This window comes from Pistacia vera, unplaced genomic scaffold, assembly GCF_008641045.1.
Source record: "Pistacia vera cultivar Batoury unplaced genomic scaffold, PisVer_v2 Contig539, whole genome shotgun sequence".
Classification (NCBI taxonomy): Eukaryota; Viridiplantae; Streptophyta; class Magnoliopsida; order Sapindales; family Anacardiaceae; genus Pistacia; species Pistacia vera.
In genome coordinates, this window is record NW_022196378.1 from 117970 (window position 1) to 142489 (window position 24520).

The 24520-nt window shown below is 36.7% G+C and overlaps 4 protein-coding genes across 6 annotated transcripts; 2 read left to right on the forward strand and 2 right to left on the reverse strand.

Annotated features, from left to right (window-relative positions):
* Positions 1 to 5926: 5926 nt before the first annotated feature.
* On the forward strand, positions 5927 to 8300 carry LOC116107516 (endoglucanase-like). Its single transcript, XM_031393788.1, has 8 exons — positions 5927 to 6034; positions 6212 to 6424; positions 6520 to 6720; positions 6807 to 6884; positions 6979 to 7131; positions 7217 to 7325; positions 7433 to 7599; positions 7716 to 8300. Exons 2-8 carry the CDS (start codon positions 6269 to 6271, stop codon positions 8112 to 8114), a joined length of 1263 nt encoding a protein of 420 aa, XP_031249648.1. The 5' UTR covers positions 5927 to 6034; positions 6212 to 6268; the 3' UTR covers positions 8115 to 8300.
* A 4724-nt stretch (positions 8301 to 13024) lies between these two features.
* On the reverse strand, positions 13025 to 14357 carry LOC116107521 (WRKY transcription factor 22-like). 2 transcript variants are annotated; one of them, XM_031393795.1, is made up of 3 exons: positions 13856 to 14357; positions 13648 to 13761; positions 13025 to 13546 (listed from the first exon to the last, which is right to left on the reverse strand). In XM_031393795.1, the coding sequence occupies exons 1-3, from the start codon at positions 14200 to 14202 to the stop codon at positions 13132 to 13134; spliced, it is 876 nt and encodes a 291-aa protein (XP_031249655.1). In that variant the 5' UTR covers positions 14203 to 14357; the 3' UTR covers positions 13025 to 13131. The 2 variants fall into 2 exon arrangements, with proteins under 2 accessions (XP_031249655.1, XP_031249654.1); XM_031393794.1 differs by having other exon boundaries at positions 13648 to 13764.
* Positions 14358 to 16062: 1705 nt separating this feature from the next.
* On the forward strand, positions 16063 to 19299 carry LOC116107427 (meiotic recombination protein SPO11-2). 2 transcript variants are annotated; one of them, XM_031393702.1, is made up of 11 exons: positions 16063 to 16192; positions 16257 to 16340; positions 16561 to 16690; positions 16780 to 16917; positions 16992 to 17080; positions 18096 to 18224; positions 18323 to 18417; positions 18550 to 18612; positions 18690 to 18766; positions 18855 to 18987; positions 19146 to 19299. In XM_031393702.1, exons 1-11 carry the CDS (start codon positions 16112 to 16114, stop codon positions 19297 to 19299), a joined length of 1173 nt encoding a protein of 390 aa, XP_031249562.1. In that variant the 5' UTR covers positions 16063 to 16111. The 2 variants fall into 2 exon arrangements, with proteins under 2 accessions (XP_031249562.1, XP_031249563.1); XM_031393703.1 differs by having other exon boundaries at positions 18855 to 18982; positions 19165 to 19299.
* Positions 19300 to 19594: 295 nt separating this feature from the next.
* LOC116107491 lies at positions 19595 to 23549 on the reverse strand. The gene is made up of 10 exons (XM_031393755.1): positions 23376 to 23549; positions 23202 to 23286; positions 22883 to 22963; positions 22590 to 22680; positions 22422 to 22488; positions 22121 to 22217; positions 21277 to 21458; positions 20733 to 20975; positions 20547 to 20663; positions 19595 to 19965 (listed from the first exon to the last, which is right to left on the reverse strand). Exons 1-10 carry the CDS (start codon positions 23451 to 23453, stop codon positions 19900 to 19902), a joined length of 1107 nt encoding a protein of 368 aa, XP_031249615.1. The 5' UTR covers positions 23454 to 23549; the 3' UTR covers positions 19595 to 19899.
* Positions 23550 to 24520: the final 971 nt, after the last annotated feature.

Genomic DNA, 24520 nt, shown 5'->3' on the forward strand with positions numbered 1-24520 from the left:
GTTCAAACCTTAGGATCACCTACCACAATAACATATGACTTACTTGATTTATTAAGTTTTTAGGGTGTTTAATGGACTCCAAAGATTAATTAAGGTACACACAAATTAGTTTGGATACCCCGATTACCATATATATATATTAAAGTTATGGGAGTCACAAGTCACAACTCAATTAATTCTTCTATTATTGATTTGGATTTTGAACGATGCAACTAGAGTGAGTATGGAACTGTTGGTCCCCGCTCCTCAAACCTATAAGAATGTATAGGATTTCTTATTCATGCTCTCCCATTCCCACTTTTTTGTCGTCAAATTGATCGGCTCTTTTGAGCTTTAGGAGAACAAAACCGTGTACTGACCAAAGATTTCAAGGTCGGAAAAGAGAAAATGATAATAGTAATAATAATCAAAGTCAAATTAATGCTACCAACTTGCAAATATGGACGTAGAATTCCTTTTGGCTTCTGTCTAGTGGAGCATGCATGAGCTTCTTCTGGGTGGAGCAAGTGATGACAGAGTGAGTTATAAATCACCACAGAGTGCATCCATTCCCTCGATCCGAGTTCTCCCAGGAAAAGTAAATTGTAACGACCGGCTACTCACGCTATTACAATTCTGGAAAACCAAATCCAAATATTCATGTAGGTGCAATTGTTGGTGGCCAGATTCAAATGATCTTTAATGATGCAGATCAGACTACTCCCACGCTGAACCTACCACTTACATGATGCTGCTTTTGTTGGTTCTGTGGCCGCTTTGCTTACTCAAACTCAAACCAAACGAACAAGAAGTTTGCAATTCTTGCGGGTTACTCCCGTCAGTCCCGTGCATACGGTTTAACCACAATTTATAGTTAGTACTAACAAAAATCGAGATCATGAATCTCTAGTGTTGTAATATGTAAGTTTGGGAAGTCCTAATGTTGAAGAAATAAAGATACATATCATGTAAATAAATTAATATTATAGACAAATATGCAGGGATGTTGTATAAGTTTATAGGGAATAATTTATATAAGGGGTGTGTATTTGTAGCATTATCTACTGAAAATGCAAATATCATTTGTGGACAAACTTTAGAAAACTCAAAAAATAATACACTAAAGGGAAATAACAATGTAAAAGGTAACATTTATAAGGGTAAAATGTTATTTGACAATTTTGTAATATTTGAAATTATTTATAATTTTAAAATATCTATCATTAAAAAATAAATTAAAATAATAATAATAATTAATTAGTAAACATTTATAAAAAAAAAAAAAAAAGGCAACTGAATACCTTTTGCCTTTTGGGCAATCTAACCCTAAAGTATGTTGTGCCAAAAAGTCACACTGATGTCAGCTCAACAAGTGCCTAAAAGACAAAGTGCTATTAAGCCTATACTGCCTCAAAGATATTTTATACAACCTATCTCATTTAGATAAGGATGAATGAAGCTCTCCAGTGTCAAGGCAACTTCAAAACACTCATTACATTGATCTCAAAGGTGTATATGAACACCTCTCTTCGTAAAGGAGAGGTGAGACATGTGAAGTTAGACACATGAGAGCTTATTTTTCTCTATAACAAAGTATTTCTCCATCTTTGTACGCCTACAGGCAATATCATGGAATCGAAAGAATAATAAAATAACAGTAATGTAGGATTTGCTTTAAGCATCCGAACTATGTAAAAACCTTTCTTGTCAATCTTTTATTTTGTTTTTGCAAATATATCATCTCAACACTATAACACTTCTTCATTTTCTATTCACGTGTAATTTTAAGTTAGCTTAACATTTGCACGTGCGAGTAGTTGGTGTAAAAATCAGCATCAACAGTTGCGCTAGAAAAGATGATTCACATCAGCTCTCCATGTTTTTCTAGCAAGCCTCAAAATCTTCACTCCTGATGTGGAGATCCGAGCAGGATAAAGTTTGAATCTGATGTGATAAACACAAGAGTTGTAGCCCTTGAGTTATCTTTCGCATGGTCCAAAACATCCAAATTCGAGATATACCTCAAGTACGTCAAAATACTGAAGCTTGTTCCGCATCAGAGCTCTAGATCACGTGGTTAATCGCAGATCGCACCATTATAGCTCTATATTGCGTGGCCAGATCACAGATCGCACACATTAGATTGTTTTGATCTTCAGCTTCAGATCACTATCCTTTGCTTAAATCGCAGATTGCACACTCAAATCTCTCGATCTTTTAGCTTCAGATCGCGTGCTAGATTGTAGATTACATGCATCAGAGCTCTCAAATCGCGTGGTCAAATCAAAGATCGCACGGTCAAATCAAAGATCGCATGCTCAGATCGCTCTGATCTTTAGCTTTAGATTGGTGTCAAATCGCAGATCGCACGCTCAGATCGTTCTAATCTTTAACTACAAATCGCTATCTTTAGTTCAGATCGCTGCCAGATCGCATGCTCAATTGCTTTTGATCTTCAGCTATAGATCGCTGATCTAACCTTCATATCGCGTGGCCAGATCGAAGATCGCACCTCAGATCGCTTTGATCTTCATCTTCAGATCGCGTAGTCAGATCACAGATCGCATTATTATATCGCTCTAATTTTCAGTCTCTATCGTGTCGTCAGTCGCACACATCCGATTTCTCAGATCGCTCGTTCAAGATTGTTGAGATCACGCGTCGATAATTTAGATCGCGCTTAAATCGTTGATCTTACGTTCTCAATCCTTCGCGCTTTTGATCGAACCTTCCTATGTTCTCAGATTAAGCCTCGCGCTTTCTGATCGAACTCCTTGTTTTCTCATATCAAGCCTTGCGCTTTTCTAATCGAGCATCTTGTGTTCTCAAATCAGCCTTGAGCTTTCTGATCGAACTTCTTGTGTTCTCAATCAAGCCTCGCGCTTTCTGATCGAACTCCTTGTGTTCTCAGATCAGCCTCGCACTTTTTTATCGAACTTCTTGTGTTCTCAGATAAAGCTTTGCGCTTTCTGATCAAACTCCTTCTGTTTTTTTTATTGAACTCCTAACTCTTAGATCGCAAGAGCTCATCTCTTAGATCTTAAAGAGCTTTTGAGTTCTCAGATCGAGCTCCTTATGATCTCAGATCAAGCTCCTTATCTCTCTGATTGAGCTCATAACTCGCTCATTTGCTTGAGATCGTGTGCATCAGATAGTTTAGATCGCAGCCTTAGATCTCAGGTCGAGCTCCTATCATCGCGATCAACTCCTAGCTCCAAATTGTGATCAACTCTTAGCTCTGAGATTGTGAATAGCCTCAGGTCATGCTCTTACTCTCAGATCACGATTAGTTCTCAGTCTCAGTTGCGACTAGTTGCAGCATTAGAAAAAAATACGTAGAAACTCAAACAGCCCCAAAACATGCCAAAAGGATTTTGGCCCTGAAATGGCCCCAACCAGGTTTCAATTTTTAGACGTAGAGCTTGGAATGAGCTTTATGTGGATTCTTTCAGTCCAAAACTCCTCTGGATCAAAAGTTTGGTTGTTTTAAGTTGGCTTGTTCGTTTAAGGCTCTAAGCCGTGCATTTTGGGCTTTGACGTCAGCAATTTATCTACTAAATTTTATGTCTTATCAAATCGTGCTTAGATTGCAGTCATAGCTTTCAGCACCCGATTGCGTCAGGCATAGTTCGAGCTCTTTAGCTCGAGACTACAGCCTATAGTGCGACAATCATTCAGATCTAAGGAATGAGTTTTTGAAGTGCAATTACGCACTCCAAAACTGGGGGGGGGGGGGGGGGGGGTGGAAGAGGGGGACACTGATGTCATAGTCAACAAATGCCTAAAAGACAAGTGTAGTAGCTATCAAGCCCATACCGCCTCAAAGATATTTTATACAACCCTATCTCTTTTAAAATAAATGAATGGAACTCTCCATGTGTCAAGACAACTTGCAAAAGCACTCATTATATAACCTTAAATGTGTATAAATGGGCACCTTCTTCGTAAAAGGAGAGTTAGACATATGAGAGTTAACACAGGAGAGCTAGACACATGAGAGCTTATTTTTCTCTGTAAACAAAGTATTTCTCCATCTTTGTATGCCTTAAGCAATACATGGAATAGTCAAGAATAATAAATAACAGTGGATGTAGGATTTACTTTAACATCAAACCACTATAAAAACCTCTATTGTCAATCTTTATTTATGTTTCTGCAAACATATATCATTTCAGCACCATAAATACTTCTTCATTTTATTTACGTGTAATTTCTAAGTAACTTAGCACTTGCACGTCGAATAGTGTTGTCAAAAATTAAGCATCAACAAAGTTTTAACTTTTTTTTTTAGTTTATGACATTTATATCTTTAATTTAATATTTTCTCTTAAATTTAATGTATAATAATTAATATTTTTTCTTAACTAAATTTTCTACATTAGTGTTTTGTCCATTTCAAGCACTTAATTCAAATAAGTGTTTTTGCAGTTCTAGAACATTATCGGCAAATTGATATTTGCTCTGTTGAATGACAAACCCTTTAGCTATTGAGGTTAATTATCCAAAGGTCTTGTATTCAGTTGCGGGAGAGTTACTTATCACATTGTGTACTTACCTTGATTCATTGGGTTTTAGATAGGTAGGCTCGCTGACACTTATGCCTGAATATCTCAATTATTTATTAAAAAGAAAAGAGCAATGTTAGTTTTACAAAGACATTCAAAGGATATACAAAGACATCTCCACACTTGATTTTCTGATTTCTTTCTCTCTCTCTTCTCTTCTTTTATTTTTTCTTTATTTTTTCTTCTGGCTGTGTCACTTTATAGCTCCTTTGTATAAGTGTATGTAGATATTTAAAAAAAATAAAAACCACTAATGAAAGATCAAGTATGAACTAGTTATGATTCTCCTTTCTCCTATGACTATCTCTGTTGAACTTCTAGACACATAATTACTTATATATTATTAGTAAAAAATTAAGGAAAGGATTCATCTGATTGGGTTTCAGAGGAACCTCAGTTCCTTTCCGCTTCATTATTTATGTAATTATCATTTGTCTCTGTCGGTGATGTAATAAGTTATAGCCATCAAACAAAATAGAATATACTGCAATCCCTGTACGTATAGCCTGAATTTAAAAATTTCCATCCTTTGCAGATGAATTGATTTATATTTGATACAACACTTGAAGTTGAAAGGCAATGACTTGACTGGTTGCAGAAATATATGCTATTGTAACATGTGTTAGGTAGATATTAAAGCTTATCCAGGATTTAATTAATAACACTGGCTAGCTGTCGTTTTGCTTACAGTTAGGGATCGGCGTGGCAATAAGTATGCAGAAACAATATTTAAATAAGAAAAAAAAAGTGGTTCGAACTCAATAAATTAATGAATTGAACAAACATTCTTGATCGCCGAACCATTCTATCGGGGGTTTAACTCTTACTTCCTCTCAAATTGAACACTCTTAATCCACTAATTTCACCTCTAGAAAAACCTCCAAAATCTTAGAATCCTCAATTATTGTAGCCTAGATCGTGCAACAGTATGCGATAGCTCACTTAATTTGACTTTTGAATCCTCTTGCCGTCACTCAAAACTTCACGCAAAGCCCATCGGGCTATGTCACTTCATCAGATTCTCAAAAACATCCTGATATCCATAACAGTTTTTGGCTTCAAAATTGTAAACTTTACCAAAGAATCTAATTCTAATTCAACATGTCATACCAAAAAGAAATAATGAAGCTGTTCCTTGTACATAATATTAATGGTAAATGTAATAACACCACCAACCAAGGGCATATCTAGCTTATATCTCTATAAATACCAACCAGCACAAATTAATGTAACTGGGAAATTATATAGAGAGCTACATGTTAATTATGGGAGGTGGTGAATGCTTTAGGCTGGCCTTATTTTTTCTCTTGGCTAGTCACAATGTTCTAGCCATAGAAAATAAAGGGTTGTGCTCATCAGCTTTTGATTATGAAGATGCACTTGGAAAAGCAATTCTGTTTTTTGAAGGGCAACGCTCAGGGAAGTTGCCGGCAAGCCAGAGAGTGGAGTGGAGGGGAAACTCTGCACTCTCTGATGGCGAGCCTGATAATGTATTAACTGTTAATTACTTAATGAAATGAACTGCTTCTAGTTCTAGATGGTTTGTTAGACAAAGACTATGAAAGTGATAAATAATCATTTCTTGATAATTGAAGTTAATTTATGCTTCGTTTGACAGAAGTGAATTTCAGAGCTTATAGCTAAGTTGAGGTTCAAATTTTTGGCAGGTTAATTTGACAGGAGGCTATTATGATGCTGGAGACAATGTCAAATTCGGATGGCCCATGGCATTTACTGTCAGCTTGTTGAGTTGGACAGCCGTTGAGTACCCAAAAGAGATCTCCTCAATCAAGCAGCTTAGCTACCTACGTAGAGCAATTCGATGGGGCACAAACTTCATACTGCAAGCTCATACTTCGCCCACGACGCTGTATACTCAGGTCCTTTTCATCTCCCTTTTTGTTATATGCTTGATAGATTATTTTTATTAGGATCATAATTGATTTGAGGTTTATACTTGAATTCGTTTTGATAGGTGGGAGATGGAAATGCGGATCACCAGTGTTGGGAGAGGCCAGAAGACATGGACACTGCTAGAACACTTTACAAGATAACTTCTGATTCACCAGGCTCTGAGGCAGCAGCTGAGGCTGCTGCTGCTCTTTCTGCTGCTTCAATTGTTTTCAAAACCGTTGATTCCAACTACTCTTCCAGGCTTTTAAATCATTCAAAATCGGTAAAGTTGCAGCTTCATTACATTTATGCCCACCAAAATTAATTATGCGTTTCACTAACTTAATATTGAAGATGTTACGTACACAGCTGTTTGACTTTGCGGACAAATATAGGGGATCTTACAAGGATTCTTGCCCTTTCTACTGCTCTTACTCAGGATATCAGGTAAAGATGAAAACTACATGTTAAAATTTTTGTTAATTAAGCTTTTTGATCACTATTAGCTTCCTATATTGATGGCTTCTCAAACGTGAATAAGGATGAATTATTATGGGCTGCGGCGTGGCTATACAAGGCAACTGGTGATACGACGTACTTGAGCTATGTCTTGAGCAACCAAGGATGGAGTCAAGCAGTTTCTGAGTTCAGTTGGGACAATAAATTTGCTGGAGCTCAGATGTTACTAGCTAAGGTATATTTAGTCACATGGTAAAATAAAAAATTTATCTTTTTCCTTCAGAAAACTGGTAAAGGAAGTAATAAAAGTTTCTGTTCAGGAATTTTACAGTGGAATGAATGATTTGTCTAAGTTTAAGACGGACATGGAATCATTTGTATGTGCATTGATGCCAGGAAGTAGCTCTCTGCAGATTAAAACAACTCCAGGTTCAATTCTCTAATAACTATCAAAATCGTTTAATCATATATATACAAGGTTTCCCACAGCTCAAAGAAATCAATTCTGATGAGAAACTTTTCTGGCATGTTTGTAGGTGGGCTTTTGTATACTAGAGATAGCAGTAATTTACAATATGTTACAAGCTCTTCCATGCTGCTATTTTTCTACTCCAAAACCTTGAATTCAACTCCTATTGGAGGAATCCAATGTGGTTCTGTGCATTTATCTGCCTCTGAAATCGGTGCCTTCGCAAAATCACAGGTAGAGATCTAACCTCTCAGTTAGTGTTTTAATCTATATAACAATATGAACACATAGCAGGGTCAGATGAACTTTATAATGCTTACAGAAATCTCTACTTTATGTATGGTTTCCAGGTAGACTACATTCTTGGAAACAACCCCATGAAGATGTCATATATGGCAGGCTTCGGCAGCAAATTCCCATTGCAGGTTCACCACAGAGGTGCATCCATTCCCTCGATCCGAGTTCTCCCAGGAAAAGTAAATTGTAACGACGGCTACTCACGCTATTACAATTCTGGAAAACCAAATCCAAATATTCATGTGGGTGCAATTGTTGGTGGTCCGGATTCAAATGATCATTTTAATGATGCGAGATCAGACTACTCCCACGCTGAACCTACCACTTACATGAATGCTGCTTTTGTTGGTTCTGTGGCCGCTTTGCTTACTCAAACTCAAACTCAAACCGAACAAGAATGTTTGCAATTCTTGCGGGTTAACACTCCCGTCAGTCCCGTGCATACGGTTTAACCACATATTTATAGTTAGTACTAACAAAAATCGAGATCATAGAATCTCTAGTGTTGTAATATGTAAAGTTATGGGAAGTCCTAATGTTGAAGAAATAAAGATACATATATATGTAAAATAAATTAAATAATTATAAGACAAATATGCAGGGATGTTGTATAAGTTTATAGGGAATAATTTATATAAGTGGTGTGTATTTGTAGCATTAGTCTACTGAAAAGTGCAAATATCATTTGTGGACAAAATTTTAGAAAACTCAAAAAATAATACACTAAAGGGAAATAACAATGTAAAAAGGTAAGCATTTATAAGGGTAAAAATGTTATTTGACAATTTTGTAATATTTGATAATTATTTATAATTTTAAAAATATCTATCATTAAAAAAATAAATTCAAATAATAATAATAATAACTAATTAGTAAACATTTTTTTTTTTTAAAAAAAAAAGGCAACTGAATAATCTTTTGCCTTTTGGCCAATCTAACACTTATAAGTATGTTGTGCCTAAAAAGTCCCACTGATGTCAGCTCAACAAGTGCCTAAAAGACAAAGTGTACTAGCTATCAAACCCATACCGTCTTAAAGATATTTTATATTAACCTTATCTCATTTTAAGATAAGGACGAATGAAAGTTCTTCACGTGTCAAGGCAACTTACAAAAGCACTGATTACATTGACCTCAAATGTGTATAAATTGACACCTCTTTTCGTAAAATGAGAGGTTGGACATATGAGAGTTAGACACATGAGAGCTTATTTTTCTCTATAAACAAAGTATTGATCCATCTTTGTACGCCGTACAGGCAATATCATGAAAATAATCAAAGAATAATAAAATAACAGTGGATGTATGATTTGCTTTAAGCATCCGAACCACTATAAAAACTTCTGTTGTCAATCCTTTATTTATGTTTCTGCAAATATATATCATCTCAGCACCATAAACATTTCTTTATTTTCCATTCACGTGTAATTTCTAAGTTAGCTTAACACTTTACACATGCGAGTAGTTGGTGTAAAAAATCAGGCATCAACAATTTGGCGCTAGAAAGAGGGCATGATTCACATCGGCTCTCCATGTTTTTCCAACAAGCCTCAAAATCTTCACATCCTGATGTGGAGATCCGAGCAGGATAAAGTCTGAATCTGATAATGTGATAAACACAAGAGTTGTAGCCATTTGAGTTAGCTTTTTGATGGTCCAAGAATCATCCAAATCCGAGGTCTATAACTCAAGTTATCGTCAAAATACTAAAGCTTGTTCCACATCAGAGCTCTCAGATTGCGTGGCTAGATCACAGATTGCACACGTTAGATCATTATGATCTTCAGCTTCAGATCGTACGCTCAGATCTTTCAGCTTTAGATCGCTGATCTTTAGCTTCAGATAGCGTGGCTAGATTGCAAATCGCACGCATCAGAGCTCTCAAATCATGTGGTTAGATCGTAAATCACATGCATCAAAGCTCTCAGATCGCGTGGTCAGATCACAAATCACATGCATCAGAGCTCTCAGATCGCGTGGTCAAATCGAAGATTGCACACTTAGATCGTTCTGATCTTCAACTTCAGATCGTGTGATTAGATCGAAAATCGCATGCTTAGATCGGTCAGATCTTCAGCTTCAGATCGCGTGGTCAAATCGCAAATCGTACGCTCAGATCGTTTTGATCTTCAGCTACAGATAGCTGATCTTTAGCTTTAGATAGCATGGCCAGATCGCAGATCGCACGCTCAAATCGCTCTGATCTTTAGCTTTAGATCGCATGGCTAGATCAAAGATCATACACTTAGATCTCTCTGATCTTCAACTTCAAATCGCGTGGTCAAATCACAGATCGCATGGTCAGATCACTCTAATCTTCAATTCTTGGATCTCGTGGTCAAATCGCAGATCGCACACATCCGATTTCTCAGATTGTGCGTTCAAGATCGTTGAGATCAAGCGTTTAGATCATTTAGATCAAGCTTCCGAGCACTTAGATCGATGTTCTTAGATCAAGCTTCGCGCTTTCTGATCGAACTTCCTGTGTTCTTAGATCAAGCCTCGCGCTTTCTGATCGAACTCCTTGTGTTCTCATATCAAGCCTCGCGCTTTCTGATCGAACTCCTTGTGTTCTCTGATCAAGCCTCGCGCTTTTTTATCAAACTTCCTGTGTTCTCAGATCAAGCTTTGCGCTTTCTGATCGAACTTCCTGTGTTCTCAGATCAAGCCTCACGCTTTCTGATCGAACTCTTTATGTTCTCATATCAAGCCTCGCGCTTTCTGATCGAACTTTTTGTGTTCTCAGATCAGGCTTCGCGCTTTCTGATCGAACTTCCTGTGTTCTCATATCAAGCCTCGCGCTTTTTGATCGAACTCCTTGTGTTCTCAGATCAAGCCTCATGTTTTCCAATCAAACTTCTTGTGTTCTTAGATCAACCTTCGCGCTTTTTGATCGAACTCTTTCTGTTTTCTTATTGAACTCCTTGAACTCTTAGATCGCAAAGAGCTCTCAGATCGTAAGGAGCTCTCGAGTTCTCAGATCGTAAGGAGCTCTCGAGTTCTCAGATGAGCTCCTTATGATCTCAGATCAAGGTCCTTATGCTCTTTGATTGAACTCATAAGCTCGCTCGTTTGCTTGAGATCGTGTGCATCAGATCGTTCAGATCGCATGCCTTAGACTCTCAGGTCGAGCTCCTATCAGATCTCGATCAGCTCCTAGCTCTCAAATCACGATAATCTCTTAGCTCTGAGATTGCGAACAGCCTTAGGTCATATTCTTAACTCTCAAATCACGATCAATTTTTAGTTCTCAGATCGCGACTAGCTGCCAACGTTAGAAAAAATGCGTAGAAAACTTAAAATAGCCCCAAAACATGCCGAAATGGAGGATTTTGGCCCCGAAAATGGCCCTAACCAAGTTTCCTAGTTGCCACGACGTAGAGCTCGGAACAAGCTTTCCGTGGATATCTTACAGGCTCCAAAACTCATCTCGGATCAAAAGTTATGACTGTTTTAAGTTGGTTTGTCCGTTTAAGGCTTCTAAGCTGTGCGTTTTGGGCTTCTGATGTCAGCAATTTGTATACTAGAGATTTTATGTCAATTATCAGATCGCGCTCAGCTTCGAATCACTCCAAGGGCTCATTGCAGTCCTAGCTCTCAGCACCCGATTGCGCTAGGCATAGTTCGAGCTCTTCAGTTCGAGACTGCAGCCTATAGTGCGACAACCATTCAGATCTAAGACATGAATTTTTTAAGTGCAATTACGCACTCCAAAAATTGGGGGGGGGGGATTATTATGCCTAAAAGGGGACACTAATGTTAGCTCAACAAGTGCTTAAAAGACAAAGTGTACTAGCTATCAAGCCCATACCGCCTCAAAGATATTTTATACCAACCCTATCATATTTTAAGATAAGGATGAATAAGAGTTCTACATGTGTCAAGACAACTTGCAAAAACACTCATTACATTGACCTCAAATGTGTATAAATAAGCACCTCTCTTCGTAAAAAGAGAGGCTAGGCACATGAAAGCTTATTTTTCTCTGTAAGCAAAGTATTTCTCCATCTTTGTACGTCTTATAAGCAATATCATGGAAATGGTCAGAGAATAATAAAATAACAGTGGATGTAGGATTTGCTTTAAGTATCCGAACCACCATAAAAACCTCTCTTGTTAATCATTTATTTATGTTTCTGCAAACATATATCATCTTAACACCATAAACACTTTTTCATTTTCCATTCACGTGTAATTTCTAAGTCAACTTAGTACTTTATAGTGCGAGTATGTGGTGTAAAAAATCAAACATCAACAAAGTATTTAACTTTTTTTTTTCAGTTTATGACATTTATATCTTTTAATTTAATATTTTCTCTTAAATTTAACGTTATATAATTAATATTTTTTCTTAACATAAATTTTCTATAATTAATAGTGTTTTGTCCATTTCAAGCACTTAATTCAAATAAGTGTTTTTGCAGTTTTAGAAACATTATCAGCAAATTGATATTTGCTTTGTTGAATGGCAAACTCTTTAACCATTGAGGTTAATTATATTCAAAGGTATTGTATTTAAGTTGTAAGAGAGTTATTTATCATATTTATATAATTATCTTGATTTATTGGATTTATAGATTAGACTGGGCTCGGCTGACACTTATCCCTTAATAACTCAGTTATTTATTAAAAAAAAAAAAAAAAACCGCTAAAAGATCAAGTATGAACTAGTTATGATTCTCCTGTCTCTGTTGAACTTCTAGACACATAATTACTTATAATAATATTAGTAAAAAATTAAGGGAAAGGATTCATCTTATTGGGTTTCAGAGGAACACCAGTTCCTTTCCACTTCATTAATTTATGTAATTATCATCTGTCTCTGTCGGTGATGTAATAAGTTACAGGCATCAAACTAAAATAGAATACAACTGCAATCCCCGTACGTATAGCCTGAATTTGAAAATTTCCATCCGTTTGCACATGAAATTGATATTATATTTGATATAACACTTGAAGTTGAAAGGCAATGACTTGACTGGTTGCAGGAAATATATAGCTAATTGTATAACATGGTGTTAGGTAGATAATTAAAGCTTATCCAGGATTTAATTAAATAACACTGGCTAGCTGTCGTTTTTGCTTACAGTTAGGGAGTCGGCGTGGGCAATAAGTATGCAGAAATTAATATTAAAAAAAGCAAAAAGAAAAAAATCCAAGTTTATTGAGGACGATTATACCAGCCATTCAAATTAAATTGCTTAATTCCTTGTAGGAGCTTCCGTTAAAAACAAGATCAGCAAGAAAACCTATCTTTGTCGGTATTCGGAAAACAATGAACTGGGAACCGACTTTCTTGACATTCAGTATTAACTATTGCCTACAATACAAGATACCAATTTGTCACGAGGATGATGAATTATACAAAACCAGGTTACGAAACAAGAAAAAGAAGTAATTTACTGTGTCAAAACTGCAAATTTGACCAATTACAAGATACTGCCACTTATGGTTTATCTGGTGAAATAATTAGGTGTCCGGAAACTGATCCAATAAAAGTCCTAAATCTTCCAGGCTTGAAAAAAATTCATCGTTAAAAATTGAATCGGGCATGGCAATTTCGTTTTCTTCTCCGTCTTCAGAAACGTGTTCATTCTCCTTTTTAAAGCTTTCCTGGTGTACAGACTCGTCTTCAGTGGATGTCAGCGAAGGAGTTACTGGGGAAAGACCTGATTGTACTTGATCTGTTTGCTCATTCTTGGCCGGAGTTCCTTGCGTTGAAGACTTGCTTCGGGTGCTTCCTGCGAGGGAGTTTCTCCGTGTTGGGTGGCCGTGGTTGTGCTCGGCACTGTACGTTATGATAAATATACTTGGATCTGTGCTGCTTCTTTCAACTTGTTTCCTTGCTAAACATCCTTTGGAACTGCTGCACCTGTAATAGCTCCTGCATGTTTTTAAACCAGAATTAGGTCTTCGTACATATTTATTCAAATATGACTTTCAAGATTGTTATAATGAACTTGTTGCAAAAGATCGTTGCTTTACCTTGGATGAGATGATCCCTTAATGGGTTTCTGTCCGTACTTACGCCAAGCCCACATATCAGACGAAAGACCATCGGCTGTTACCTGTTTCACTTCTCTTTTCTGTTGATTCTTCCTGCTGAAACAAAAGGATGAAATCAATAATTCTGATAAACCTGTACACGTCTCAAAACTAATATGCAGTTCATAAACTAAGTGAATATACTAACCCTCTTTTCGGTTTGGCTGCTTGAGCGGTATCACCAGTGCTATTTGAAGAACCAGAAAGAGACTGTTGCTTTCTCAGCTTCTTAGGCTTCTTAACTTCATCAGGAACCGAAATGGGACTGGTGGTGAGGATGGTTTGCGGATAGAAGGGCTTGTAAAGCTCATCTAATTCATTTATAATCGTTGTGGTCTCACAAATATCAGGAAATTTTAAAAGGGCATCTTGTTGAAGACTCAAAGGAGAAAAACAAGATGCGGTGTCGTCCATGGAGGTTGGGGCCTCACCGACGTTGCAGCCTCGCACTATTGCTTGCAAATCCCAGTCCATGCAAACAAACTCGTTCATCATCAAGTACAAAAACCGATCAGCTGTAGAATTATAAAGACAGATAGAAGAAGAGAAAATTACGCAGCTACAGTCTTTAGATTTTCAGAGAATCCAAGCATGGATGATATTAATGACCGACTTTGTTTATATATTGGAGAAAAGTTGAAAACAATATATTTTCTGTACTTGAAGCCGCTGTTTCGAAGTTTTGTTTCTTTCTTTTAAACCGGCTTTGTACCTCCATTCGGTTGACTTTTTGAAAAGTCAACCAGTGCCCAGCTTGGAAAACTATTAAAAAAAAAAGAAGAAGAAGAATTTAGATAAAATCTCGTCCCCCATAACACACTTCACGCGCATGGACTTCTTTAATTGGCCCATCTTTCTTTTTAGTCAATTAATAAACAATATTAACAATAATATTAGATGCATGCGTCCAATTGTTATCAATAAAACCTTATCATAAAAATTGCAATTGGGAAAATATCTAAATGAATATGTACAGTTAACCCAAAGGTTTAGACTAACGGTCAAGAAAGTTTGTTCATGTTTTTGAGTTTTTAGGTTTAAACATTGAAATCACTTACCATAATAACATATGGTTTATTTAGTTTATTGGATTTATAGGGTGTTCAATAGACTCCGAAAATTAATTGAGATACGCACAAACTGGTCTGGACACCCCTAGGGTTAGACTAGCGATTAAGAAAATTTACTCTTTTTTTTGAGTTTTTAAGTTCAAACATTGGGATCACCTACCATAATAACATATGGTTTACTTAGTTCATTGTACTTATATGATGTTTAATAGAACCAAATATTAGTTGAGGTACGTATAAACTAGTCTAAACAACTGACTGATATATATATATAAGCTATGGGAGTCACAAGTCACAACTCAATTAATTCTTCTATTATTGATTTGGATTTTGGACGAAGCAACCAGAGTGAGTATGGAACTGTTGGTCCCCGCTCCTCAAACCTATAAGAATGTATAGGATTTCTTATTCATGCTCTCCCATTCCCACTTTTTTGTCCTCAAATTGATCGGCTCTTTTGAGCTTTAGGAGAACAAAACCGTGTACTGACCAAAGATTTCAAGGTCGGAAAAGAGAAAATGATAATAGTAATAATAATCAAAGTCAAATTAATGCTACCAACTTGCAAATATGGACGTAGAATTCCTTTTGGCTTCTGTCTAGTGGAGCATGCATGAGCTTCTTCTGGGTGGAGCAAGTGATGACAGAGTGAGTTATAAATAAATAAATAAAAAGAAAAGGAAAGATGGAAAGAAACGTGAAGTACTGGAAACTAGGGATGGCGTATTCTGGACCACGCAGGCATGATTTTAGATGGATTCGTTATATTTGTTCATCCTCTCTTCTTCTTCTTAATTGCTTTACAGCATTTACCTATGCAGTGTAGAGTATAGGCAGGCAGCCACAGAGAGGTTTGAAAATTGAGATATGGATATGAAAGCTCTTGAATTCGGTTTGGGTGGCTGAGTGAATCACGCGGTGAGGAGAAATAATAGAATATAAACCGACTTCTCCTTATAAGTCTATGGTTTGATTTCTTCATTCAAATTTTCCACGATGGAGACGGACTTTCCATTATTATTATTATTTTATTAGAAACTGCTAATATCTTAGGAAAATAATTTTCATTGAAGTGAGCGGAATTTTCGCACTTCACGCACAAATATAGGCCCAATCAAGCCTCTAGACTCGGGCCTAAAATTTTTAATTCAAGCCCAGATTTAAGATAGTCGGCCTTGTCGTCGGTTATATTATACGACGTCGTTTTTATGATATAAAAATTGAAAAGGAATTCACTTTCTATATTCAAATTCACGGATGCTCTCGCGCCATTCTCCCAGTAACAGACACAGCTTTGTCAATATTTCCCCAATTCAAAAACAAAGAAACGAGAAATGGAAGATTTGAGCAGATCGTCTATGAAGTTTTACTCGGATCAACAACAATGCTATGCTGATATCCTAACTTCTCTTGAGGTAACTGTCGTAAATTTTTTGGTCTTTCTTTAAGTTTGAATTAAATTGAAATGTTTTGGTACAGGTTCGAGCGAGAATCGAAGTTTCAGTACTAAATTTTCTCAAGAATTTGAACTCTCCTGATCCTGCAATCTCCGATCTCCCTCTGGTATTATTATATGAGCTTTGGTAATGTTATTTCAAGTTTAATTTTATGGTGCGATGGATTAAATTAGTATATATTTGATTACAGTTGATCATTCAAATTCTGTTCTTAAGTTAATAAAACGATTAATATGCTTCCTCGCATATTTTCTCGGCGACCGAACAGAAAATTAGGTCACTAGCAATTGCTTATTTTTGAGAATCTAAATTGGTGAAATGGACAGATCAATAGAAGATTGAGTAACAGCCGTGTAAATCAGGGGATACTGACAGATATCTCCTCGATTTTCCTATCTCATTCGTTTTGTACGAGGTCCTTGATGAAAGCCAACGCAGCAAAAGCCTTCGTTAGAGGTATACTAATGAGTTTAACATTAATATTTTACCGTAGCTTCAACTTTAATCAGTTCAGCTAAAGTCTCTAATTTATTCTACTTATGAAGTTTGGAAGGTGATGGAGATGTGCTTTCACATTCTGGTTGAAGAAAAGCAAGTCACGCAGAGGGAACTCTTTTATAAGTTGCTTTGTGATTCACCAGAATATTTCACTTCTCAGTTGCAAGTCAATAGGACAATTCAAGGTCATTTTTGTTCTTTAAATTCTTAGCACTATCAATTGATTGATTGAATTGGTTGAGATTCTTTTGTGGTATAGATGTTGTAGCATTGCTTCGGTGTAGTCGTTACAGTCTTGGAATTATGGCATCTAGTAGAGGGCTTGTTGCTGGGCGATTGTTGCTTCAGGCACTTATCTTATCTCTTTTATCTCTTTTGATTGCATTTTTGCATTCTGTCTTATATGTATGGTTTAATTTGACACACAAAAGTCGGTTTCTAAGAGCTTGTGATGTGAGATTGAATGCACAGCTTCAAGTGTTTGGCAAGAGCAAAGTCGCTTGTTATTTTGTCATCTAACGAATTCAAAGAGTAAATATCACTGTTTTAAAAACCGGACCGGACCAGCCGGTCCAACCGGTTGGACCGGGACCCGGGGCCTTCTCCAGGTCGGGTCACTCTTTTTGACTATTTTAAGTTTAAAATATAACAAACACACCCCTGATTAATCTGCATCAGTCCCTGAAGGTTTCAAATCTAGCAAACACACCCTCTGGCCAATGCAAATCAACAATGACCTCCCCTTTTCCGGCGACCTTCCACCTTCCCTTACTGTTGGAAACCACCCTCTGAGTTCTGACTTACTCAGGCGATGTCACGCTTCATCTCCAGCCGCCGCGTGATGTTTTGTCATCCACCTTTGCCGCGTGATTTTTCTTCTATTTCCCGGCGTCGATCGGCCTTCTTAGGCATCGACAGGCTTCCTCAGCCACCGGTCTACCTTCTCCCAAGCGCCCTTGTCGTCGTTCACGAAGATCTAGTCATCTCACCATAAAAAGCCACCGCGATCATTGACTTCCACCACCGATCTGCCATTTTTAGGCGATGCCTCTACTTGCTAGCTACCGATTCGCCCTCCCCATCATCAGAGCGAATTGCCCTCCGGTTCGGTTTTAAAACAATGGTAAATATAACGCTAGTTGGGCCAAATGGGAATAATTGAGCGGGCAGATAGATCCTATTAATGATAACTTGGCCTTCCCTCTGAATCAAATTAACTGGAATGTTATTATTAAATTAAGTCAGTAGATAAGATAGTTAACTATATCCTGCTTCATCCAGTTACATTTTCTGGTTTTGTTTTATGCTGCATCTCGATGAAGTGCACTGGCTTATTCATGGTTTTGGTTTTGAAACGTGCCAGGAACCAAACCATGAGGTCGTTGATTGTTCAGCATGTGGATCTTCTGGTTATGCTATTTCTGGTGATCTGAACTTGTTAGAGAAGTTGGTTATGAAGACAGATGCGAGGTACATCATTTTGGTGGAAAAGGTAATGTCTCTCGTCAAAGTTCTTGATTAATACTTTCTAGTGGTTGCGGCTTTCCAATTATCAAACAACACCTCTCTTAGACATATGGGTTTGTGTAGCATGCAATATTCCATCGGCTGGCTGAGGATCGTGTATTCGATAAAATTCCAAGTATTCTTATCACAGCCAAAGGATACCCAGATATTGCCACAAGGTAACTCTGGAACATGTTAGGCTGATAGTATTTCAACTCAACAGTTTGATGAACCTTGCTGGCAAAAAAAGTGAATTCAGAGCGTCAAGTAACTCCTATATTAGCTCATGCTATTCTTTGGGTTCCCTATAGGTTTTTTCTTCACAAAATGACACGAGCTTTCCCAGACTTACCAATTTTAGCACTGGTTGACTGGTATGGATAACTTTTATTCCTTGTTCAGTGCAACTGATATGTTATCAGCGAACTCACGCATGCTGTAATCTTGTAAGGAATCCCGCTGGATTGGCTATACTATGCACCTTCAAGTTTGGAAGCATAGGGATGGGTTTGGAGGCATACAGATACGGTGCATGCCTGCTTATTACGCTAAATTATACTACTTTTCCCCCTTGTCCAGGAGATAGCTACTAAATTTTTTTTTTTGCACTATTCAGCTTGCAATGTCAAGTGGTTGGGACTACGAGGAGATGATCTACAGCTGATCCCTGAACAATCTTTAGCTCCATTGAAGCCACGAGACCTGCAAGTTGCGAGAAGTTTGATGTCTTCAAAGATATTACAGGTAAAGTTCATTACCAATAACCAAAAAGTCAAATTTCAATCCTCTCAATCAGTCAATCTGTCGTGTTCTCAACTCCTTGGATTCTTGGTATTTACTTCCAATTAAAGGTGAAAAGGACTAACGCTATCTTTGACAATTTCATTTCTAAAAAATAAAAATCTAGAATTAATGGTGTTTGCCAGGAAAATTACAAAGAAGAGTTGACATTGATGGTTCAGAGTGGTCAGAGAGCAGAGATTGAAGCTCTATACTTCCATGGATACGATTATTTGGAGAAGTATATAGAGAAGAAAATTGTTCAAGCTAATTACATCTAACGAGAAAACAAAGCGTGAAATGATATGCAGACAGATGGGAAAGAAGACATTCAGAACAATAACAAAACTCAAAATGGTAGGTTTGTCATAAAAAGTTAAAAACACACTTTAGATCTTCTTGATTTGCCTGTGAGTGGTTTTCTACATTTGCTGTGATTTAATGGCGTTTAGACTGACACATCAATCAGAATTCAGAGCATATAGCAATAATACTGATTTTAATCGGTGAATACTGCATCTGAAAAGTACTTTCTTGCTAGAACTGAATTAATGGACTGAACTAGACAACTAGTAATTTTCACAGTAAAGCTGTAAAGGTTCGCTATATATTTATTAATCTCACGCTTTGGTGACAAAATCGTAGCCACCATTTTTTAAGATACAAATCTAATAATACAATACAACCATTGACACTACTGGATCTTATATTTGATCAAGAAATAAAATGAGTAATAAATTAAAAATTAAAAATTCCTAGCACGTTACCACAACAAATCCAATAATTAGATGACATATAAATAACATATAGATGCGATGCTAATCCAGTCTCAGCTGCAATTTACAGACCGTTACAGGATCTCAGAAATCTAACAAAAATTTTCAGCCTCTCCTCGATGTGAGACTAACTCGCTTTCCCTCTACAGAGAACTTCGAACTACCATCTAACTGCAGCCAGAACCAAATATGTCATAAACAACTTTATATGCATACCAGCTACGTTCTTAAGGCTACATTCTTAAGTACAAATTAATTATGAAGCATCATCCTGTATAGAGAAAACATGACTCAGTGGCCCTTATTATAAACCAATAATGACTCATGCATGGGGCTACATTCTTAAGGCTTCCAACAGCGAAAATAAGAATCCACGTCAGATATGATGAGGGATTGATCGCACTTCTTTTGGTTCTATTTAAGATTTTTTTATGTTTATGTAGAACTGGTACAAAAATCATTCCTTTCATGAGGTTAAGGAGGGTTTGGCTCCATAGCACTGTACTATACACTAAGCCAAACTAGCTCTAAGACAAGTAGGGGCCCTCATTCCATTCCTACCTCCCCGCCCTTTGAAGTAAATTGGGATAAATTGATAGAGGCAACTATTTATTGAATATGAATATCAAAGGGATCCCCATAGTGATAGGAAAGAAAGATGCAATCCCTAATAGGGAACAAAAAGTAAAACGTGCCATTCTCCAATGCCAATAAATTGTATATGTTGCTCTGTAGTCACTAGATATTCATACCTTTCGTCTCAAGTAAGCAAGAGCATCTCTCTTGGATGAGAAGCTGGATAAGAACTGCGTGGAATGTTCATCAATAAGAACTTTCAGCTCTTTCAGCTTTAATGACTCTCCAGGTACCTGAAATAAGAATTAAATTAGAGACAACTACTAATACAAAGTGTACAGCCTGCAATTTCAGTGACAAACCTGTTGAAGAAGCTTTTTACACAACTTTTTCAACTTCATTTTGGGTTCATCAATCTTTTCCATCTCCGATGAGTCTTCACGTTTTCGTTTTGCTGATAAACCAAAATCAATGGATGGTTCCTCAGCAGACTCCTCATCATCACAATCATCAAAGGATGTCTTTTGTCCCTGAAAGCGGACACCAGCTATTTTCTTTGGCCGGTCCTTAATGCCCAGTCCTTGCTTACCAGTGGTGGATTTATCCTATAAATTTTGGCATAAAGCATCAATGATTTAGTTAGGATCAGGATTCTGTAAACATCAAAGAACATAGTTTCTGGTTGACAAGCAATGTAGAACTGAAGGAGAATTAAGCTTTATCAAGTGAAGTATCATTTATTTGCTTTTTTTTTTTCAAAAACATCAGTAGAACAAAAACAATTATAAAGTATGACACTGTATCTACTGTCAAAAAATAGCAAATTGCTAACTATATTCATTCCAAATGCACTATATTAAAGAAGGTGCACATATTGTAACTAACAAAATTAGCAAGAACACATACTTGAACAAGTTTGTAGAGATTCTCCTGGTCATCTTCACAAAATGAAGTCCTTTTGTTACTCTTTTGAGCATCTCCTGTTTTAAGGGATTTCCTTCTAGTAGAGCTTGCCCCAAGATAACCTCCAGAGATAAACCCATATTTAAAGCCCCACCAATCTGGTGATAATTCTTCAATTTTGTGTCCTGCTAGAATACGCTAAGGTTATTCAAGAAAACATCAATTGATAAAGTTTATGCTGAGATATTTGGACTAATGGACAAAATAATACAAGACCTATCTCATCCTTTATGAATATCAAATTTTCTTTCTTGAGTGATAACTTAATCAATCATCAAAAGAATAACCTTATGATAATTGTCAAGGAATTAAAACAAAAGGCCGTCACAAAGCATATTGAGTTGACAGCATGATTAAAACCAGTGCAATGTGCACCAACCACTCTTTTTGACAAAAAATAACAAATTATAACTGTTAACTTTTACAAAAAATAGTGTCAAAACAAAATATGCATTTTGTGAGTCACATTACCATGAAAGAATTGCAAGAGTATACATGTCAAGACAAGAAATTGCATTAAAGTGGATAAATGATAGACCAGATACACCCATAAACATTTGACGGCAAGAAACTCCTATTTGACTTTCTTTGAATAACAACATCAATACAAATAGCCAACAGATCTGATATAGTGTAAAATACTAATTACCATATGAATCTGATATATGTTACATGTTTCCAATAACAATTGAGATTGCGCAACATGCAACTTTCTTTAAAAATCTGATATTTGTTTTAAAAGCACACAATATAAACTTTACTGATTTCTATCAACATGTGGTATTACCTTCAGTACAAAAATCTTGATTCTCAGATCCCTCTGCAGATTCCAACACATCATCTTTACTGGGATCAATCTGTGGCTGCTCCTCAACCTTTTTGATCTACAGTACAGTTTAGCAGAGTAAATAAGCAGTGACCACAATCAACTTTCAGCAACTAATTCTTTTATATGTTCTACCACTGTTTACATATTGAAAATTTGCATGATAAAAGACGAAAGAATAAAAATTATATAATTGTAAAGAGTAACCAGATAGAATGTGACAGCAGAAAACAGAAAAGGTAGTAAATATATGAAAGCTTACAAGAATTCCTTCAAGATCCTTTGAAGAATATCCATGGACAAGCTTCCCTCGCTCTCTCTTCTTATATCTAAGAGAACAAACAAATAAAAGTTATAGTATAAGTGTTGTTTTTTGCGATGAGCATTTACAAAAATATTACACATTCGGTTGCAATACAATGGCACCAACCTTCCTCGTGCTCGAGTGGTCTTGACAACTTGATCTTCAGCATCATTAGAAACATTAGTCTCAGTTTCTGCTTGAGCTTCCTCCTTTTCAACTGTTAGATACAAAGACAAATTTTTCATACTATATTACATTATTATAATACTAAGCAAAAAAGTATTCGTTATTCATTATACATACCTTCAGCATTAATTTGTGATACCTGATGCCAACCAAACAAATAAGAAGAACAATGTCATAACTTACACAGACCATAAATCTACTGGCATAGAAGGAATTAATAAGAAACATAAAACATACCACTTTCAATCTTTTCAGTATACTATCAAATTGTGCCGTATCAAATGCCCATGGATTTGGCTTCTCTAGGCCAACACCTATCAGAAAAATCAAAATATTACATCTAAATACAATACAACTGACTCCATTTTAAGGAAAACATATTTCTTCTATCCAACTCAATTACTATTACTTAGAATATCTACAATTCAAATTCACAAAACATTTCTCCTATCCTACGTATTCTCAACAGCGAAACAGAGCATAAATTTAAACAAACATAACATTGAAAAATCCAAAACTACAAAAATAAATACAGTGAGAAAATAAACAAACCAGTAGTGTCCTGTTTGTTTTTTACTCTAATATGTCCTTTGATCCCTTGCTTGTCTTTCCCTAGCCCCTCTCCTTCTTCCCATCCCTACACACAACCATCACGTGATCAATCAAAACAAAAAGAGAAAAAAAAAATCAGCTCAACAGAAAGAGAAGTTGTGAGAGAGGAGGTACCATTTGTTTCATGAGACGGAACGCAGCGGATTGGCGAGCAACACCGACATAGCAGAGAGGGGCTTCTGGAGCGGCCATGCTTTGTTCTTCTTTTGAGCACGGCCGATGATCTAGAGCCGTTTTTTGCGTTTGAAGTTCAGGAGTAAAAAGAGAGTTTGAAAGAGCCAACTCCAAAAACCTAAGAGGGAGAGAGGAATTGTAAGATGTTTTGCAAGGGTTTTACGTTTGTGGGGACGCATTTATTTGGCGGTTGCGATTCCGTCGGCTATAAAGGGTGGGGCTTTTTTAAAATAAATCAAGCAATCTGACGGTTGCTATTGCTCCTAACTAGCTGATCCACATGATATGTTCCTGGGTTACTTTTACTAGGAAATGGAATTTATCACCTACTGCAAACAGTACACTAGTGCCAACGCAACATTTTTACTATTAAGTCCTCCAAAAACATTATGCTTGCTTATTTGTTTATCTTCACTCTTTGGTATTTCTAGTACCCGGCCCAGCCCGTCCTGAAAAAGACTAGGCTTTACCCGATGTTAACAAGCTTGGGCTTGGGCCTATAACTGATTTTAAGGCCCGCCCTAAGATACAGGCCGAGCATGGGTTTGTTTTTCGACCCGATCCAACCTGACCCGACATTTTATTATTAATTTTACTAAATTACTCTTATACTATATATCTAATTACAGAATTATCCAACATATATATAAAAAAATTGAAATTTATTAATATTTAAAAATTTACAGTATAAAAATAGACGGGCTTGAGCTGGGACTAAGATTACAAAAAGCTTGTCGCACCGGGCTTAGGCTTTACCCATCATCCCCATGACGAGCCCGGGCCTTTGTCATGGGGTCGACCTTGGGTCCGAGCGGCCGAGCCATTGCCATCTCTACTTCTCTCTAATATTTTTTTCTTGTCTTCTAATTCTATCCTTCTTCTGCAAAACCAAATAAAGAAAAAAAATATTAAATAACATTATTTGGAACAAAAATTGAGAAATAGCATTTTCTGGAAAGTGTTTCGAAAAATAGTATAATCCTAATTCAGACTAATTATACTATTTTTAGAATGAAATTGCCCTTGTATATATACAAAACTTGCACTATTCACCAGCTTTCTTCAACCTCAACCTACGCCTTTTT

Coding starts and splice junctions, on each gene's coding strand:
- LOC116107516 (XM_031393788.1), top strand. CDS start 6,269: ATGGCATTTACTGTCAGCTTGTTGAGTTGGACAGCCGTTGAGTACCCA. Junction 6,721..6,806: donor TTTTAAATCATTCAAAATCG/GTAAAGTTGCAG, acceptor TTACGTACACAG/CTGTTTGACTTTGCGGACAA. Junction 7,600..7,715: donor GTGCCTTCGCAAAATCACAG/GTAGAGATCTAA, acceptor TATGGTTTCCAG/GTAGACTACATTCTTGGAAA.
- LOC116107521 (XM_031393794.1), bottom strand. CDS start 14,202: ATGATGAACGAGTTTGTTTGCATGGACTGGGATTTGCAAGCAATAGTG. Junction 13,765..13,855: donor GCAGCCAAACCGAAAAGAGG/GTTAGTATATTC, acceptor CTTTTGTTTCAG/CAGGAAGAATCAACAGAAAA. Junction 13,547..13,647: donor AAGGGATCATCTCATCCAAG/GTAAAGCAACGA, acceptor AAAAACATGCAG/GAGCTATTACAGGTGCAGCA.
- LOC116107427 (XM_031393702.1), top strand. CDS start 16,112: ATGGAAGATTTGAGCAGATCGTCTATGAAGTTTTACTCGGATCAACAA. Junction 18,767..18,854: donor TTTGGAGGCATACAGATACG/GTGCATGCCTGC, acceptor TGCACTATTCAG/CTTGCAATGTCAAGTGGTTG. Junction 18,988..19,145: donor TCAAAGATATTACAGGTAAA/GTTCATTACCAA, acceptor ATAAAAATCTAG/AATTAATGGTGTTTGCCAGG.
- LOC116107491 (XM_031393755.1), bottom strand. CDS start 23,453: ATGGCCGCTCCAGAAGCCCCTCTCTGCTATGTCGGTGTTGCTCGCCAA. Junction 22,489..22,589: donor ACCACTCGAGCACGAGGAAG/GTTGGTGCCATT, acceptor TTGTTCTCTTAG/ATATAAGAAGAGAGAGCGAG. Junction 19,966..20,546: donor TTGCTTACTTGAGACGAAAG/GTATGAATATCT, acceptor TTCTGGCTGCAG/TTAGATGGTAGTTCGAAGTT.